The 21,381-nt window shown below is 29.4% G+C and overlaps 1 protein-coding gene across 1 annotated transcript in view; it reads left to right on the forward strand.

Annotated features, from left to right (window-relative positions):
• Positions 1-21,381, forward strand: part of LOC107452704 (nephrin-like) — a 422,126-nt gene that overhangs the window by 314,195 nt on the left and 86,550 nt on the right. Inside the window, exons 14-16 of the mRNA XM_071188109.1 lie at positions 5,306-5,596; positions 6,235-6,507; positions 18,414-18,725. Coding sequence (XP_071044210.1) covers positions 5,306-5,596; positions 6,235-6,507; positions 18,414-18,725 — 876 coding nt within the window. The remainder of the gene's footprint in view (positions 1-5,305; positions 5,597-6,234; positions 6,508-18,413; positions 18,726-21,381) is intronic.

A 21,381-nucleotide genomic window follows, 5' to 3' on the forward strand; every position in this document is an offset into this window, starting at 1 on the left:
ATGCGGAATACTATAAAACAGAGCTAGTATTTTGTTTATCTACCATTTCTAAAAACAATTTAAAATGAATTTTTATTAAAATTTTCCTTAATGAAAGAAACTTTCTTAAAAATACTTTTAAGTTAAAATAAAAATAACTTCATTTTTCGAAATTTTGGTTAAGCAACGAAATCAATGCATTGGGCATATGATTTTGTATTTCAATTCCATATGGCGCAAAGAGAAAAAAAAAAAGAAGACATTTTTTAATGTAAACGAATGAAGATGGTACTGAAAAATTTTATTATTGAAAAAATTATAACTGACTGGATTACCTTATATATTTGAGTTTATTTAAATAATTGGAGAATATAAGAAAAACATTAAAATGAGTTTGTTGTAAAGTTTACCAATGATATTGGAGTTGACTAAATTATCTTCTGATGTCAATGACGATATGGGTGTATATGAGCAGATTTCCAAAACCTTTAACTTTTGATAATGAAAAAAACAATAAAAAATAATAGGTACACTATTTCTACACCTCCAAAATAGTTTTAAAATGTATAAAATATCAGAAAATAATCGTGAACATCGAAAATTTTGATGCCCTTATAAGTATAAACAAAAAATTAAAATTTTTGAACTAATTTTTCTAGGTTTATGAACATTTCATTAAAAATCATAAAAACGACAAAAGTATAATTTATTTAATAGACATATAAACTTATTGAACCTATTTTTCTTTTATTCAGCAATTTTTTCTCCCTAATAATTTCATCCATATTCACCTTTCATTTTTCATCAAAAATTATTAGTATAATAAATGAATTGAAAAACTTTAATATTAAGTTAAACTGTTATAAAATGTATAAAAAGGCTTACTTTAATTATTTTCAGTCAAAAAATATCTTCAATTAGTAAAACATAGGGAAAAAACAAAGTTCTGATATGTTAAATTCAATTAATTAATCCTGAGGTTACGGTTTGACAGGGTTACGGTCTGGACAACCTAGAGAATAGATCGAAAACTTTACTCAGATGCAACGCAATGCGATGCACACAGCACAGAAAATAAATTAGGCAATGACAAACGTGTGATCAAAATTAGTGTGATTAATTAGAAAAATTAGCTCAAAAATTTAAATTTTTTGTTTCTACTTATAAGGGCATCAAAATTTTCGATGTTCACGATTATTTTCTGATATTTTATACATTTTCAAACAATTCTGGAGGTGTAAAAATAGTGTGCCTATTATTTTTTATTATTTTTTTTATTATCGAAAGTTAAAGGTTTTAGAGATCTGCCCACACATTAAGAATAAGATAAATCTTTCCTTCCACTAACGTGAAAGACTTTGAGCCAAATAGTGATTATTATCCCTTTATTCAAAGAAAAAATTTCGGATAAGCACTTTAAAAATTTCCTGAATTTTTCCCAGATGACAGTACGACACGTGGGGACATCTTATTGTTTATTTGTTATTTGTGGTGTTTTTCATCAAAAACGCTTCTCTGGAAAATTCGAAAAAAGTGGCTTGTCTTTATACTATTTTAAACCTTCGATTATATTAAATCAATTAGAAAAAAATACAAATAAAATTACAGAAAAATGAAACAATTGAATTGACAGAGTATTTACAGAATCAGTATTTTTGTAAGAGTAAGACGGGTGATACTACTCTTCGAGGTAAGGAATAATTAACTCATTCTGAAAAAGCGGACCTCATCGAATCTCTCAGACTTTTCTTTTTAACGCACATCAAATATTTAGAGTTCAAGTCGACTGTACAAAAGATATCGAAGAAAATAGCACCTCTGACAAAATGTCTCCTCTGTCATTCACAAAATGGCACCTCTGTCATTCCTCCGTCGGTATAAACTGTGCAATGATGTTGCCGCTTTGAGCAGTTGCTGCGGGTTTTTACCGAATCTATAAATCATAGAGAGCAACTACTGTTATCGTTCATTCTTTTTACAAACATTATTGCAAATCCATGATGAAATTTCCATTTTTAATATTTTCTTCCTCTCAGAGTAGTCTCTATTTTCAATTTGATCGCCATGAAGATAAGTAGTATGATTCCCCTTATTGCGTACAAAGCAATTTAGATTTCGAAGCGATTACAAGACAAAAATTGTATATGAAAAGGATTGTATATGAAAGACGTCGAAGCAAAGGTCACACAGCTAACTTAGCAAGATTATACGTGCGAATGAGACATTGCTCAAGCTGAAACTGAATATGTCAGGAATTAAGAAGCAGTGCTCCCTGCAATAAACCATCTAGGTATCTCATTCTTAGTAAATGATATGGCCTTCCTTATAATTTTGTTTTCCTTAAATATTTTACTATTCCTATTTTCAAAATAAAATTTTTTCTTTCCACCTTTCAGTAAGTTCTAAATCTAAAAAATGGCAGCGTCACAAACATAACAAATAAACTAAAGTTAGCAAAATCCTATTTTTTCCGAATTGTTTTAACATCTTTTGCTTTCAGAGAAATAGTTTTTTTTCTAATATTTTGCAATATTTTTATTACTAAGAAATATATACTTTCCCTATTTAAAATTGGGGAAGAATAATGCAGCAGCGGCAGAAAACACTAGAAAATTTATCAAAACTACAAGTATGGAATGGTAAGGACTGAAACGAATTACCAACTTCTATTATGTATTCCGTTAGTAAGAGTGTCCACATGCCACTTCATTCCATTTTTCTTTTCTTTGTCAAAGTTTTCTCGCGAGATTCACTTGCTATTCAGACCATATCTATCAAAGACTTACTCAATACGTGACAAAGAAACTATTTTCTAGACTTTGACCTTCTTTCAGTCTAAAAAGAGTTCTTTTGGGAGTGAACCTCTTAAAAATGAAAACTTTCGAAAGAACGTCTTACACGTGGTGTCCAAATTCAATAGGATGTTTCTTTTTGCCTTTGGGAGTAATTCATTTATTCAATGAAGCGATTCAAATTAATATAAATAATGCTTGAATTAAAACAGAGTAGATTTGTTTTATTATTTTAAAATGCTGAGTGCAAAAAATAATCCACATGAATAATTTTTGATATGATGATCAGAATTGCACCTACTAGGCAGGATTTCACTAATTCAAGGGTCTACCTTAAAATATGTTAATTAATTAGTGCAGATGATATTTAAAATTATGAAATCAGCTACAATTTTCGTACAAATTGTTTTCGATCGATTAATTTTTCGACCCTCAAAATATGGGGTTTGCTCAATCTGGAAAATATGGTCCGATAGTTTCGGTAGAAAAGTAGTTATAAATGGACCTCTTATTGCAAATAAATTTTTTTTTCATATTTCGCACTATATTTCGGGAATTTTTGAAGCGAATCGAAACAAATTTGCAAACAATTACGAATTCATGATGACAAATGGACAATGGAGGGTACAAAATTTAATTCATGAATCAAAAAAATAATTCCATACTAAAAATATATTTTCAATATTGAATTTTTAGTTTATTTTATTTAAAAATATTAAAAAAATTTTAATATTAAGGCATACAAATGTTTACAGACTTTTACTGTATGTAGTTTCAAATGACAAAGTAAAAAATTCAAATGAAATCGATCGAACTGTTCTAGAGAAATCAAATTTTAAAAATACACCTTTTTAAATTTTGAACTCAGAAACTATTTAACAAATACATTTCACGTTTTGCACTTTTTTCATTTTTATGAAACATTATTAAAATTATGTAAAGATTTGACTAGTATTAAAGAAACTAGTATTAAAGAAAATAACGAAAATTGTTAAATGATAAATAAAAGAAAATATTTTTAAATAAAATTTATCTTTGGATAAACAAATCTCATAATTTTGGGAAAAAATTTTCAATTCACCTACGAAGTTCTCTAGATATCGTGAAATACGCACGAAGAGAAAAAAAAGTTTAAAGGGCTCAAATATTTGATTGCTCTTCTGCTTAAAATATTAGCACCATATTTTTATCATTACAGTTACCCAACTTATTTTGAGTACTAAAAACATTATTTTGAGGGTCAAGAATCCGCTATAATTTCATGCCTGTAGTTTGATATAGAAAAATATTTCTTCATGTAAAATTAAATTTTAACTGAATAATGAAAATGCATGTTTTATTTATTATTTTGAAAATGAAAATCGATGGTATTACTATGTTCATGTGCAACAACTATTAAACATAACATTCATTTATAATATATGACATTCATTATATATATATATAAATATATATAACGTCGTTGCCGAGTGGAAGGATTAAAACAGGTCATAGGTCGGGAAGGAGGGTACAAAATTTATTTATTAAATATTAGACAAGAGCAGTCATGCGAGTGACTGAAAGTGCACATGAAAAGTTGCGCTCCTTGGTTATATGTTAGGGAAAATCTTGCAAAGTAAAATCCGTAAAATGTCTTAATTTCGGGAAAGAGGGAAATCTTAGTAGTTGCTATTGGTTTATGAAATAGATCGAGCGTTTCCCACACAGAGCAAAGGGAAAAATGTCCTGCTTTTAATTAAATGCATACTTGAGCCAAAAATAGATTTAAGAACAGGATGTGACTTTTAAAAGTGTGAGAAAATATTTCGATTAGAATAATAATTAGGATAACATAAAAAGATTAATTGAAGCTTTTTATGTTACGTATATATATATATATATATTATATATATACCGAAGAGCCATTACATTATGACCACCCTCCATCTATAACAATGGGCTCGCCCAGGAACAATGTTTTCATGGGGCACATTAGGACCCATAATCCTTATAGAACAAACTCAGACGTCTGTAAACTACTTGAGCATAGTTGCAGACCAGGATCACCTATTCATGGCAACAGTTTTTCCGGCGGGGGATGGTGTTTACCAACAGGATAATGCACCATGTCATAAGGGTCGAATCATCATGGATTGGTTCGAGGAACATTCCAGTGACTTTCAAGTCATGTCTTGGCCCCCAAATTCACCTGCCCTTAATCCAATAGAGCATTTATGGTCCTACATGGAAAACCAAATTCATGCTGTCACGCTTACCCCTCGCAATGTGAGGGAATTGCGGGACCAGATGGTGAGCGCTTGGTACCAGATACCTTAAACTACCTATCAGCACCTTGTGGAATCAATGCCACGGCGGGTGCTAGCAGTTTTGAGGGCTAAAGGTGGTCCTACATGTTATTAGCAGGGTGGTCATAATGAAATGACTCTTCGGTGTATATGTATACAATAGTTATGTAAAAGAGGAAAATATGTGTATTTCTTACATTGTAAAATAATAGAAATTAAAAATAAAAAAATACAAAATTCTCTTTTTAGATGCTCCTGTATTCGCGATACCTGAGAAGGTTGTTGAAATGATTGAAGGTCGATCTGGTGAAGTGAACATGACGGCCAAAGCTTATCCCGAAGTACACACTTATAAATGGAGTAAAAACGGAGTATTTGTCCCTCGCTGGGCGAAGGACTACAGAGAATCTCCTGTAGTCACTGCAAATGGAGCTGTTCTGTATTTCAACCACGTATCTAGGCATGATTCTGGAGCATATACATGCATTGCTCAAAATGTTGAAGGTTCCACCAGTGCAACATTAACTTTGAACGTTTTGTGTAAGTTCATTAATTATAAAAATAAACAATTAAACTAAACAATTAATAATCTAATTGTAAAACATTCATAAAGACATTAAAAACGCTGTTAACTGTAAAGGTAACATTTTTTATCAGACAGTGAAAGAGGGAATCAGCCAATGTTCAATAGTATTTATCTGAAATGTAAATATGATTTGGTTTTACTCTAGAAAATGTAACCAAATAGAAACCAGTTGAGTGCCATTAATATAAGTGTTACTTTTTTCAATAGTAGTTGAAACTACGTTTGTCATTGCACGCGTAGTTGTTGCTACGTAATAACTACGTTGTTATTGCGTAGTATAGCTATAACTACGTAATAACAACGTAGTTACGTAGTATACGTAGTTATTGCTATGTAATAAATTCGTAATGGCTACGGAATAACTACGTAGTTACGTAGTATACGTAGTCATTGCCACGTGTGTTATTGCTAAGTAATTATTTGCAGCCATTTAAGAAACTGATTCAAACAAAAATAGTTATACAATAAAATATTTTAATACTTATTTATTAGAAACATTTAACTTAAAAATGAGAGATGTAAGCGTCAGTGTTTAAGCCATAAAAGTATTTTACAATTTTTTTAATCAGTTTTTTTCTTTTTAAAATTTTAGATCCAGCGTCAGTTACCAATGTAACTACAAATGTAGAAGTAGCAGAAGGAGATACAACTCAGCTAGAATGTACTGCTGAAGGAAAACCTTTGGATGAAAATGCAATTATTTGGATGCGTGAAGGATTGTCTTTAAAATCTTCTAGCACAGATATCGGACGATCTGTACTTATATTGAACAATGTTACAAGAAAGGATGGTGGTGTTGTGGAATGTGTGGCAAATAACAACGTAGGTCATCCCTCCAGAAGAAAAGCCCAAATCACAGTACTTTGTAAGTAGTACTTTTTCCAAATCAGAGTACTTTTTTATCATCTGCGTTTAATATTGCATAGAAATTCGGCAAACAGGAAGCTATGAAAAACAATTAATTTAATATTCACGAATAATAAATTTTATGCATGCTATGAAGTACACGTGTATTATTTTAACACTTTATTACTTGTCAAAATTTTAATGCTTTGCTATTTCTAAAAATGTAAACGTGTGCAAAATTTATGTTATTTTTTTATTTATTTTCAATGACTAATGTAGGACGCTTATAAGATGTTACGCCTTCGGAGCGATCGGTTCAAATGTACCATTTAACATGAAAAATTCCTCCTGTATGGAAAACCACAATTAAATTATTGTTTATCCAAGTTGAAAGTAATTTCACGCATGCTAAAATCACGATCGACGATACAAAATAAAATTGCTTGATATCTTGTATACATCGCGATACTTTGTCCGCAATTCACTCTCATATTTTGTTCTCTTCACCCGCTACACAAATAAGATGCATTAAAAATAGACTAAAAACTGAATTTTCAGCTTCAGAAAATAAACAGACACACCAATTAATTTCCGAACTTGAGTTATGTGACAATAAGCCATGCCATAGATAACGAAAGAGTTATGAATTAGGAGGTAAAAGTTTTAAAGTTGACATTTCAAAAAACTTGTGGTTTCAAGGACTCCCGCCTGAACTGCAATCTATGTCGGCTATTAGTTCCAAATCTCTGGATAACTTAGACAAATTGACCGACAAGATTTCAGAATTACGTACTTACCCCGCAAACAAAGATTTTTTTCGATTAAACAATCCAATCCTGGAACTTCACAACGAGTTTCCTCATACGATGATATCGGTGAACTATGGAGCGAAATTCCAGCATTAAGTAGCGTTCTATAGATATTATCGTGTGAGCGCTTTTGGGATCCTTTACGTTCGCAACCAAAACAAATCGCCTCACCAGCACCGAACACCTACAAGACCTTTCTCACTTACAAGGTCTACAAGACTTTATTACAGATTGTTGACTAGAATTCACAACAACTCAATTGTTTCCCTTTAAAAGCTTAGCTAAACAGAAAAGGAAGTACAGTGGTTGCTATCGCGAATTGTTTGCCACATATAGTGCTATTAAGCACTTCTGGCATTTATTTCAAGCAAAAGATTTTTCACTTTTTACCGATCATAAACCATTAGCATACGCTTTTCAAAAGCGCTCTGATAAATGCTATCTACGGCAGTGTAGGAAATTAGACTTTATTTCCCAATACATTACTGACATCCGCTATTTAAAGGATTCAAAAAACATAACTGTCGATTCACTAATAAATGTGATAATCATGCCAAACGTTATAGATTCTGAGAAAATTGCACCAGCACAACAGGCTGATTCGGAGCTTAAATATTTATTGGAAAACTTTGAGATTTTAAAGTTTAAAGCGATCTCCATATTAGGCTGTAAGCATTCTGTTTATTGTGACTTATTGACAAGTACTGTTCAATTTTACATGCCTGCAACGTTTCGTGAAAATATTTTCACAACTTTACATAGTGTATAACATACTGGGGTTCAGGTACTATTAAATTAATTCGATCTAGGTTTGTAAGGTATTCTTTAAGATAATATTGAGCAAAATAGACATATCTCATATTAAAAGTAAAACTTTTCTCGACACTGGAAGCCACTCGACACGTAAGTAAATTTTCTTACCAATTACAGAGATTCCATTAAGTTCATCTCGACCTTTTAGACCCCCTTCCACCATCAAACGGAAATTCTTATTGTTTAACGAGGAAATTCAGGTATACAAAGTGGCCAGAATCCTAAACAATCTCAGACTGCCCCCAAAATTTTCCAATCATTAAATTTCAAGACTTAGTTGTCCTGCCTATAGTACTGCAGATCAGGGCAGGAAAGTTATCTATTTAAATCTCTTTCACAACATCTGGGAATCCGGTAGATTTGAACTTCACCTTACCACTCACATGCAAATTGTTCACATCACAAAAACTCACATACTGATTGAAAAATGCTGATTCCTATCCTTAAAAGCAGCTCATGATACTGAGCAATGGTCAGTAGCTCTAACAACATAGATGCTGAGAATCCGGACACTCATTAAAAATGACTTGAAGGCAGCGACTGCAAATTTAGAGTATTGAAAGGTGTTCCGATTTACAGGGAAGCTTTATAACCCCTCACCTGCAGAGCCATTACCTACACAATTGATAGAGGACATGAAATCTTATTTTGAGAAGGTGCTCCTGTGCCAGCGTGAAGGCATGGGTAGAAAACCATTCTTCTGTACTCTCATCTAAAATACTACATTCATGTCTTTGTTTGAAATGATGGGGTTCGAAGGCCGCTCCAAGCTCCATACGATGGTTCATTTAAGGTTCTAACAAATGTATCGACATAAAGTGTTGAAAGGGCTAAACAGACATTTATAGACAGATTGAAACCAGGCTACTTTACCAGTCGCATTCTCACCCGCTCTTCTCTAGCTATCCCAATGACCACTGAAAAAACTGCTCTGACTGTATCCATATGTATCTAAAACTACTATCTGTATCTAAAACTACTGTAACTGTATCTTAAACTACAGAAACTGTATCTAAAACTACTAACGAACAGACTGTTTAAACTTATAAAACAACTCGTGGTAAACATATCAAGCCTCCTCAGCGTTATGCGTATTTCTAGAAACACTGCAGGGGGAGTGTGTGGCAATCCAACCCGTCGTTACAGTGATAAAGCATAGCTCATGTGTTGTTTAGGTGTATACATATGTTTTGGGGGTCTATAAGAACACATGCTAGGTAAATGCTTATGTGCGTACATTTTCGTTACATACGTTCTTACTAACGTTATATATAAATACGAACAAAATGTATCATTATGCTATACATTATAAAATGCGTATTGTATAATAAATTATGCATGTAGTTGACAATCTTACTTACTTGTAAGCATCTTATATGTAATTAAATACTTTGATTATCTGTTATCACAATTCCAGTAGTAATCAAAAGTATGCAAAATTGATTGTCACGATTACAAGTAATTCATTTTTGTAATCACGATTACTGTTGTGATCAAAATTAGGATATGTTATTACTGTAAGGATAATTAATTACTGCAATAAAAAAATGTAATATATTAAATTTTTGCCTAACTCTGCTGTGAAGCAGCATAAATTGTTACACAACAGGAAGAAGTAAATAGATAATCACTCTAATTACGAAAGAATTTTATATCTTAAAGTAAATTAGTTTCGTTTGATTAATAGTAAATATTCGTTATTAATTTCGTCACACAAAAGTTTATTCTGTATATCCATTAAACAAAAAAAGTTACAAAAGACTGACTTTACTTGTTATTTAATGTATACATTTTACTCTTTAATTACTTTAGTTAAACAACTTTTCATTCATGATAAGAGAAAAAAAAACTCATTAGTTTCTATTATAAATTGTTAGTAAAAAATGAAATACATGACCAAAATTATCCTTTGTGTCTTAAAGCATCAGTGGACGCCATGTAGTCGGTGACAAAGTTATGTTCTCAACAAATCACTTATTTCGAGTTTTTTTTTTCTTCTTCTCTACCGGAATTCCAAGGTCACAATTTCATTCATTTTCAGTTCGACGTGGCGCCAAGACGTTAGTTTGCTTTTCGCTCTTTATGGCATGTCAGTAATATTTTCTTGTTTTTATAATTTATATTATACATTGAATGGCTTTGGAGAAACAGCATGTATTGAAATAAGATCCTAAAATACTAACACAAGACATTAATAATAAACGTGTGTTTCATTTTTTCCCCTTTTTTTGACAAATAGAATCAAGTAATAAAAAAATAATATTAGCCTTTACTTAAAAATCCAACTTGAATCAATATAAGTTATTTCCCAGTTAAATGATAAAAGGTCACTTAGCCAGGAATGTATTTTTCTAAAATTTGTTATTGCAAAGAATATTGCAAAGAATATACATAGAAATTGTGTTTCATATGATGAATACATTTTCTCTATGACATAAATCGAAATCATGTTAATTAAAAGGAAATAAATTAAAATCTCCAATATTTTTGCCCACCATTTTATTTTATTTCATTAAAAACATATTGACGTTTCAAAATATTTCAATACTGTCGCTAGTATATGTGAATATATATTAAACCATACAACTTTATTTTTCATAACTTGATATTTTTTAATTGATAACCAAAAACAACACGTTTGTGTACCAGGTTTTATACTTGTTTTTGCATCAAAGTCTCTTGATATACAGTTTCACTAACCTCCTCAATAATTACTCCAAACAACATAAAATCCCAATTCCTCGTTTTATTCCCCATGAAAACTGCGATATAAAATAAATTCAACAGTGCACGTTATGCTTCCAGCAAAGTAAAAATCACATGTAAAATAAACAAATTAGAAGATGCTTATGCTATTTATTATAGAATCAAAATTTTTAAAATTACCATGCATTCACATGGTCCAACAAGATGAATATTCTAATCGGTATTAGAGATACGTCCTAGAAGGCAGTGTGTTCTTTTTCATGTTCAAAACTGTTTCTGGTAATTTTAAACTTTAGAATAGAGAAGAGTAGATATAATATTTGAAGAATTAAACCATTCCTTCATGGAGACGGTGATAAGACGTAGTTCAAGATCAGGGTCCTGATGTCATAATTAAAAAGATATCTTTAATCATAACTACAAGGTTAAACAATTGAAATGTGCCACAATTGAATTTCACAATTCTTGCATCAGATTGATAATGATCTAGTTGATAACCATTTGCAAAACTTAATCTGAACAATCATTCAAAAAAATGAAATGTTGATTAATATATTAGTACAAGAATTTTACTGTTGAATAACCAATTCGATAATTTTCAACTACTCTTTTGAAAGAGTAGTACATTTATGTTTTAATCTGAATAAATATAATAAATGGTACTAAAATCATTACTACGCTTGTTCAACATGAGTTGCATATTTGTAACCCTATACAATCACTTTCAAACCAAGCCTTTCATACATTATGTGTTTAACAGATAATTAGTTTCAATGTAGTGTTTTCATATAAATTAGATGTTAACTTTATTTTGTGAAATTCAAAACAAAAGTTCAATTTATTCCCAAGTATACACGATTTAAAATAAAACTTATTAGGTGATATAAAGATAGATTGTTAAATGAGTTTCAAATTTCATTTAAAATATTTCATGTGGTATTAAATTTTATTTGATAGCTCATATACACATACTCTCCTCTTTCAAAATTTGTGATAATAATGAACTTAAAAAATTATAGAAGTAGAAAACTGTATTTATTAAACTCTTTATCATCTTAATAATATATCGAATCTCTGCGGAAAAAAATTAAAATAATTTATCATAACTTCATAATGTCACAATTATCATAACTTCATAATGTCACAATTATCATAACTTCATAATGAACTTCATAATATAAATGGCGATAAAATTTCTCGTAACGTTTCTTGTAAATGTTCCAGGTAAAACGTTTTCATAAGAATTCAATACAATCTTAATGTTTCAGATGTAAAGACACACATTTGATAGGTTTTATGTTAGAATCTACTTCGAGAAACAATCACAACTTATTAAAAAATAAGATTTTAAATTGTGAGAACATTTTAAATTGTAGGAACATTTAAATTGTAAGAACATTTTCTTAAAAATAAAGGTTCTTAACATAGCGGACTCAATAAAAACTGATCTTCTTACTGTAAATAGAAATGAAATTTTTTGCAGCTTGAATAGTACTTATACTGTTGTTTACATATCCTAAACACGCACACTTATATACCCGCCTCATTTTATTATTTTTGAATTTAGATTCAGATAAATATTTATTTCTCATTTTTAATATCATTGCCAATAATGACTTATTTTTCATTTTTCTTTAATAAGTCCCTTTCGTAATTTAAAATTCTTCTAAAAATTTCAGAATGTGAGTTTATGATTTTTAATAAGCTTTTAAATCGCGTTTTAAATATTAAATCTGTAAGATACGTAGGTAGAAATTTTCTATTGGGTGCCCTTTTATTTTGGCTATTTTTTACATTCTTACGGAAAGAATTTAAATATTTTAAATTCGCCTTGTACTGAATAATAAAGAATGTTACTACTGACTCAGAAATACTTAAATTGCCTTATCTAAAATCACATTGAAAAGCTTCGTACACACCTTTTTTTTGGAATCAATTACGTGTGTGCATTACCATTAATGAATTACTCCATACAAATTTAAATTTATTCTCTAGTTCATCGATGATCTTTCAACTTAGAACATCAACGCACTTAAAAAAAACAAGCAATGAAATGTAAATTATAAAACAAATTATAATTCAAAGTATTAAATAAGAAAGTTAAAAGCAATATAATACTTAATTTAAGGTAATTTCGAAAAATTAAGCTTTGAAACGATTAGTTTTTTAAAGAATTCTTGATGCATCAAAAATTTAAATCTCTATCTTAAAATATACGACTAATTTTGAAGCTTTTTGGTGATTTACTAAAGAAGGAATAGCTGATTAATTGCAAACTTTAACGCCCAATTCATTTGAATCGATAGAGGTGACTTTATTAATTTCCCGCTTTGAGGAAACGACGTACTTTCATTACATTAACTTAATTGCAGCGTTTTCAGTGGTCGTTGTTTAGCGCCTTTGGCTTAATTTTAATTTTAAACCTTCATTTAGTACTTCTTTGAAGTAGCAATGATCCATTTCTCTAAGAATCTTATTTCTCCGTAATTTCTGAGATTATAAAAGCTTGTTTCTTGTGAGAGCTATTAAATTTTAAGAGAAAAATCTTAAATTTTAAATTGAATGAATAAATCCAAGCGTAATAACAGAAAATTAAACATGTAGGGAAAAGTGGGGTAAAACTGAAAAACTAAGAAAGCCTTTTGAACTTAAACCGTTCGTCCAGGAAACTGTCAGATTTATTCAAGGTTTAACTGTGCACAATGCATTCAGGAAAAGTCATAAACATACTACTTTTTTTAAATGATTCTTTTCTAGAAAAATTTAAATCACCCGGTGACATGTATATGTATAATGCACCAGTTTTACCTCACTAGTGGAGTAAGACCAGGTACACATGTTAACTAAATGGGAAATTTATAAATTCTAGAATTTGTGTGAAAAAGTAGTATACATTTCCAATTTATGAGACGATTTATGAGGCATGAAATTACTGAATAATTGACTAATAAATGCTGTCATATAATGTGTAGCATCAGGAAAGTGTAGATAAGTAAGAAAATATTTATAACCAACCTCGCACAATTGTTGTAATAAATTCTTCTATGATATAAGAAAAATCAGAGAAATATACTCTGATTCACTTCAACAACTCCTACAATAAATATGAACTCAAAAAAGAAAATTTATTGAAAAGTTGTTGACTGTTGACTGTTTTCGTGCTTATTCAAAAAGGCAGGTATCTTAAAACTTGTAACATAATTATCATTCTATATGTGTCAAAAAAATCGTCTTTAAATAAAATTTTGCATTCAATTGTTACTGAAGATTTCATTAATTTTTAAAAAGACGCTTAAATATACAAAAAAATCTCTAAAGATGCTAACTGAATAATTGGCTACGAAAAACTGTCATAGACTGACCAAGTTCTGACTAAACTAGCACAATTGTTCTAATAACTCTTCTATGATATAAGAAGACTCAAAGAAAATTAGTTTCAATCTCTGATGCAGTGAATAAATATAAATCTAATAGTCTAAGATAATTTAATGAAAAAGTCATTGATTGTTGCCAACTATTGCACTCATTCAAAAAGACAGGTGCAATATAATTCAATAAACACACTTAGCATTCCATTTATGTCAAAAAGAACTCTTAAATAAAATAAACTTTTACATTTAATTACAACTCAAGATTTAAGTAGTTTTTAAAAAGACTCTTAAATCTACGAAATTAAAGGTGATGACTGAATAATTGGCAACGAAAAACTGTCATAGACTGACCAAGTTCTGACTAAACTAGTACAATTTTTCCATTAACTCTTCTATGATAGTAAAAAAACTCAAAGAGAGACGTACTTTGAGTAATTTCTACCTCTTATGCTATGAATAAATATAAATCCAATAGTCCAAGATAATTTAATGAAAAAGTCATTGATTGTTGCCTACTTTTGCACTCACTCAAAAAGACAGGTGCAATATAATTCAATAAACACACTTATCATTCTATTTATGTCAAAAAGAACTCTTAAATAAAATAAACTTTTGCATTTAATTACAACTCAAGATTTAAGTAGTTTTCAAACAGACTCTTACATCTGCGAAATTAAAAAAATTACTGAACATTTGGCAGCAAAAAAATGTAATAGACTGACCAAGTTCTGACTAAACTAGTACAATTGTTCCAATAATTCTTCTATGATATTAAAAAAAAACTCAAAAAGATGTACTTTGAATAATTTCAACCTCTGATGCAATGAATAAATATAAATCTGATAGTCTAAGATAATTTAATGAAAAAGTCATTGATTGGTGCCTGCTTTTGCACTCATTCAAAAAGACAGGTGCAATATAATTCAATAAACACACTTATCATTCTATTTATGTCAAAAAGAACTCTTAAATAAAATAAACTTTTACATTTAATTACAACTCAAGATTTAAGTAGTTTTTAAAAAGACTCTTAAATCTACGAAATTAAAAGTGATGACTGAATAATTGGCAACGAAAAGCCATTTGATCAATTGCCGTCCAAAGAGAGAAGTCGAAGAATAAGAAGAAAAAATTCTTCGGAATTCTTCTTCTTAATTAGAACAACCATTAAAAAAGATGGCCGCAACTGCACAATTGCATTTCCTCCAGTGGACACAAACTCCTGAATGGAACAAGAAAACTCAAGAGAAATATGTTGTCTCTTCCTTTCACGATTTTCATTTCTATGATCTGGGGGAGGGATGACATTTCGTGTTTTCCGTCTTAAGGACGCCCTTTTATTTCTCTTACTTTTGAGTTATGAGAGGAAAATCATCGTCTCTGCTTCCTTTTATAAACGACCGCTCTTTCATTAGTAACACACAATTTTTCGAGAGTTTGTAGCAAAGTACAAGATGAAAAGAAACTTTAGGTTCGTAATGTGAATGTCTAAAGCTTCTGTTATGTGACTTATTAAAGAAAAAAAAGAGTTATACGAAATTTTTATAACGCTTTTAACTTTAGTTACAGTTTTAAATATATGAACTTTATATAAGTTTAAAAATTTATTTTGTAAAATATGTCAGTTTGTTCCTATAAAATAACACATTTGGGTAGTGATATAAATTATTTTCCTTGAATTAAATGTTAATAAACTGTGTGATATTAATACCAATGCATGTATTACTTATTTAAGATTGCTTATTTATAATAACAAAAATGTTTAGTTTTGTTATCGTAATTTTAACTTTGAAGATTCTTAATAAAATTACTATATAGCATACTAGATTTATTTTATTCATAAACATCAAAAAGCATGAAGAGTATTTACATTCAGGACATAAAATTTATAAAAAATATCTGTCATTAAAATATTTTAAGATGTTATGCAATAAAATTATGTGTTTTTTTAAAGTTTAATCCATATTGTTAACTTTTTAGATTGATTTTACATTTTTAACAAGCTTGTATATTTACAAATGCATGATGAGTTTAAAAATATCATTTTTCTGACATATTACCAATAGTTTTTCAATATTTTTTTTTTTGCTTTAAACCTGAATATACATTTTTCTCCGTTTAAATTTTTACTTCTGAACTGTTTGAAGGTATTTTTGAAGTATGTGCACAACGAATGATTTCTAAAATACTTTTTGAACAAAAAATTTCTCAGTCAATAGTTTATGATACAGAATAATATGTCATTTGCTTTTATTTTCTAAAACTAACATAAATGACGATAGCGTTAATCATATTTGTTTAAATATGCGATTGGTAAAAAAAATTCGTTAAATTAAATCTTAAATAAAATACAGTTTCAAATACAGTTTCAGAGAAAAATATCATTTAAAGAGATTTTAAATAGCAAGTTGGTTTTATATTACCATGTTCTTACATTCTCTAAATTATTTAGAACATGAACCATATTATTCAATATAATATTAGTGTAAACACTATCTATATGCTACAATCCAATAGATAAAATTTTGCCGCTCCCATCCCTTCATTTTGTTCTTCCCATCAAAAATATAAGCTATATAAAATTTCACTGGAATCCGACATTGACATTATTAATAAAAGTCTATTATTATTTTTTTCATTTTGTTAATCTATTTATCTTTTATAAAGTTCTATTGAAAAGTGCTTGATCGGATTTTTTTATTATTTTTTATGACATGCCATGTAGGTTGGGCCGCATTCGATCAAGAGCCGCATTGAAAGCGACATATTGTATATCAGCCACCAATACAGGTGCTTGAATGAGCCCATATGGCTGGTCTGGGCATATAAATATTTTGGATCCCATGTTCTCCTCTCTTTTTTTAAGGCGCTATTGGCCTTATTTTCTCTTTAAATCATCACAAGGGACGGATACTTTGAACTCATATTGTTATCGTTATTATGGAATATGAAAATTCTCGTCTTATGATTGACCAGTCAGATCTCCAACTCCAAAATTATAGGGTACGGTTGAGATACTCTTGAGAAAGCATTTTCAATTGCTAATCCTTCTTGGGGAAATATTCCAGCCCTGAAAACTACATTTCTCAACCAGTGGGACCATGTACCACAGAGAATACCCTAACTATAATTTTTGGTTTAAAACATTTTATTTAGTGGCACTTGACTCCATGTTGCACTGGGTGCTACAAACAGGAGGCAATAATGACCTTTATTTATCGTTTCCATTTATTTTTATTTCCTGTTTTTCTTAGATTTATATTTATCTTATTTATGGAATATTTGTTTTTATGAATATGTATCAACTTCAATTTACCAGAATTTTTTTTTCCAGGAAATTAAATATTTCAACTCAAAAATGATATGAACTATTTTTTTTATAGAATTATATTAAATTACTTGCATATAAGTAAAATGTTAAATTTAATTAAGAATTCCTCATAAACTAAAGACTCCTTATTAATAATAAAGTTTAATTAAGGCAGTCATAAAATAATTTCCAAACTACTCAGAATGCACAAAATGTCCAGAATAAAGTGTTGCTCTTTCCATGTATTTCGTTAATACCTTTCCCTATTTTCATATCATTGTGCAAACAAAAACGAAATAATATAGAAATTCGTATAAGAGCGTCTTTTAAATACTTATAAAAATATCTAGCAGGAATTTTCTTACAGGATTAAAACTAAGCCTTTTCCAAAAATTTTGGTTCTTTAAGATCTCAAAATTTAATCAGGTCCGCCATATTTCACATATTTACTTCTCTCATTGTAACGGAGCTTAGTATTCTATAAAAGTAAGGATTATATTTAAAGTTTTAACTTTTGTGTTTAGTGTGGTTATGTGTTGTATAATAAAGTAAATTTACTGTGTAATAATGAAAGATTTTATAGCTTCCATTATGCAGTAGACTTAAGAATTTCCGAAATTAAGCAGCAGTAATTTAATTCAAAATACTTGGAGGCTTCCCAGATTTCAAGCGTTAGTAAGCTTAAATTATTTCATTAAATTTATTAGTTTTATTTATAATAAATTAGATTTAATTTATAACTATATTATACTGATATGAAATTTAAAAAAAACTACATGAGTGCAACTCTTTCATATAAACACGTGTGTTTTTTTTGTAATTACGTAGCAGTAAAAATCAATCTGATGAAATAACTTTCTTAACTTTAAAACAATTGCAATCATATCTGAATCAGTTTTTTTCTTTTTATCCATAGATAGACCTATCATTCTGAAAAATTTACTTCACCGAAAAGTTGCCACAGGAGAAAGAGAATATGGTGAAATATCATGTTTTGCTGAAGGTTATCCAGAGGTGACCTTTACTTGGTCGTTCAATGGATCTACTATAAATTCCGTTCATTTGGATTCTATGAAATATAGTTTAAAACAGAACTTAAATACTCAAAACCAGTGGTCAAGTACACTAACGATTAGAAATGTGGTGGAAGCAGATTATGGTGTATATACTTGTATTGCTGGAAATTCAATGGGCCACGACTTTATCACATTTAATCTTGTGAAAAGAAGTAAGTAACATTATTTAAAAATAAATTAGCATAAGTATGTGCATGATTTTTTTTACGGCAATGAATTGTGCGTTACATAATAGATTTACAGTTTGACAATATTTTCGAATCAAAAAACTTTTTTCTCGAAACATGCATCGATTGTTAAACAACTACCTTCACTTATTCAAACCCCCTATACCAGAATATCAAGTAAGCAAAAGCATTTGACTAAAATTGGTTCCTTAATAATTTTGCGCGCTCAAATTAACTAATCTAACATTAATGCTTATAGGGAAAAATCACTAGAAAATAATGAAATAATAAAATATTGTTAGTGCAAGAGATAGCTGCCTCAAATTGATGCCACATATTGAATTGTATGGCTATAGGGAAAAATTACTGAATTTGAAAACTAACCGTCTTTGTGTTTTGATGAATAATGTACGACTATTACGCATGTTTGAAAGAAGTTCGAATAGCCTCAAGATAATATTTGTGGTTACAAAGGTCATTAAAATATAAACAAAGTAGAATTTTTATTAATAGTGTGCGCCGACTGTAACAACGGCATCATATTTCAGTATACGAACATATCACTCAACCATGACCAAGCAATTAACACCCTTTTTAGGGCTCTATCTTTCAAAAACCATGGTGGAAATGCATCGTAATTTTAACCCTGGTCAGATAACGTGAATGGTGTCTGATCTGGTACCCAACTATTCAAACCACTACAAACTAAGAGACTTTTTGTCGTGACAGATTTAACGTGCACATTGTTGTAAATACACGCCGATTGCTTTGTCTGCTCACAGGGTAGAACTTATGATCTGCAGATCTCCATCAGCGGGGTTTTCATTCTACGCACTCAAACTTGGTAATTATGGAGCACGAAAGGCACGCAGTGATAAATTCCTCGCGTTACAACCTGTATTTCGTACTAAACCACTCCATTCACAATGATTTTTTTTCACAATTTTGGAATTTGGATTGTTATTTTCTTAACACTTTGTACGCACGTTAGTTTAAATTAGGCAATAAGTGTATAGCCTAATGTTTAGATATATAGTTTATTTGTAATATTTAGTTGAGTGAATTAATTGTAAAATCTGTTCTAACGTGATGGTACAACATATAATCTCAACAAGAACAAGAAAATATACTTTAAATTTAATACATTTTTTAAAATGTTTCTGTTTATTTTGTAGCAGATAGATTTTTTATTGCAAATACAACAAATCAGAAAAACATTTTTAAACGTTGAAGTTCATTTAAGACCGTTTCGTTTTATATCACAGTTACGCAATCCTTTGTATAGGAAACAAAATTCTTAATAATGATAGTGTGGCTTACTATTGGAGTTCTTTTTTAAGGTGTTTTTGAAGATCATCGTTATTATCACCAAGTTTTTAATGTCCCTGTACAAAGAAAGATAGTATACTCAACTTGTCCAAAAATATCCGAATACCTAACTTAAGCATCATAGTGTTGTGTGTTTTTCATGGTCTGAGCTTTGTTTCTGTGATTTGAAACGAAAACTTGAATATGTATGAAGGCATTCTAATCCCTCAACTCTATGACAATATTTCGGCTCATTCCTCTTTCAATAGGGTCATTACTCCAATCTGTGTAGTCATAGGTTGACGAAAAAAGTGCTATACTAATTTAAAAAATAAGGTTTCAAGTATCCGTTTCTAACTCATTTCCTAGTTTTTTTTAATATATAAATAAAAACAAATTTAAAAAAATAATAAACTGGGTATGAAAGAAACTATTATTTCATTAATTGTAGCATTCCATTTGAATTTAAATGCATTTTTGTGCTAAAATCTAGAAATTATTTTTATAAAAAAAAAAAAAAAAATCATATAATAGGTTTACGATTTAAAAAAGTTTCCAATGAACTTCAAACATTTTTTTTAAACTGTTAAAGTTTTGTTGTTCGAAGTAAGATTTAATTATATATATTAGTACGGAATAAAAAGTTGTATACCTTTATCTTAGGTGGGCATAGTTCATTTAATTTATAATCTCAAACAAAATTTGAATACATACTTTATCAAGAATTTTACTAATAAGATCAATTTTATTTAGCTGGATACTTTATCACAAATAAAAAATAAAATTTTCTCGGTGAGATTCAATTCGAAATTCTTTTTAATTTAATTCGATGGCAAACTTTGTGAATATATATATATTCTCTCTCTTCTTCAATTCAACTTATTTGAATTCCAATTATGGTATGATCGAAAAATCCAGCATCACGTTTGAATGCTTTTAAATTAAATTATTTCGACCAATTGTACTTCACTTGTGTTCGAAGCTAACTTTCGTTCCTATTAGTAAGACAATACGACATTTTTAAACTAACAACGAAGTTCTCAAAAAAGTTGATTTTTTCTTGCATTCCAGAAATATTATATATAAATAGTTTGTGTCCATGCATCAATTGGTTAACATTGTAATACAATACGTTAAAAATAAATACAAATAGGGAGTATATAAAAAATCTCATTAATAAACACCCATTACATGTATATTTACGTATAAAAGTAGTGCATATAAACTAGTGCAAAACGTTAAATTATTAAAAAACCACAGTACGTCTAATAATTTGGTCTAATTGTTATAATATACTACTATAATACCTGGTATAAAAAATATTTTTTATATA

The sequence above is a fragment of the Parasteatoda tepidariorum genome, chromosome X2 (assembly GCF_043381705.1).
Source record: "Parasteatoda tepidariorum isolate YZ-2023 chromosome X2, CAS_Ptep_4.0, whole genome shotgun sequence".
In the NCBI taxonomy this organism is placed as follows: Eukaryota; Metazoa; Arthropoda; class Arachnida; order Araneae; family Theridiidae; genus Parasteatoda; species Parasteatoda tepidariorum.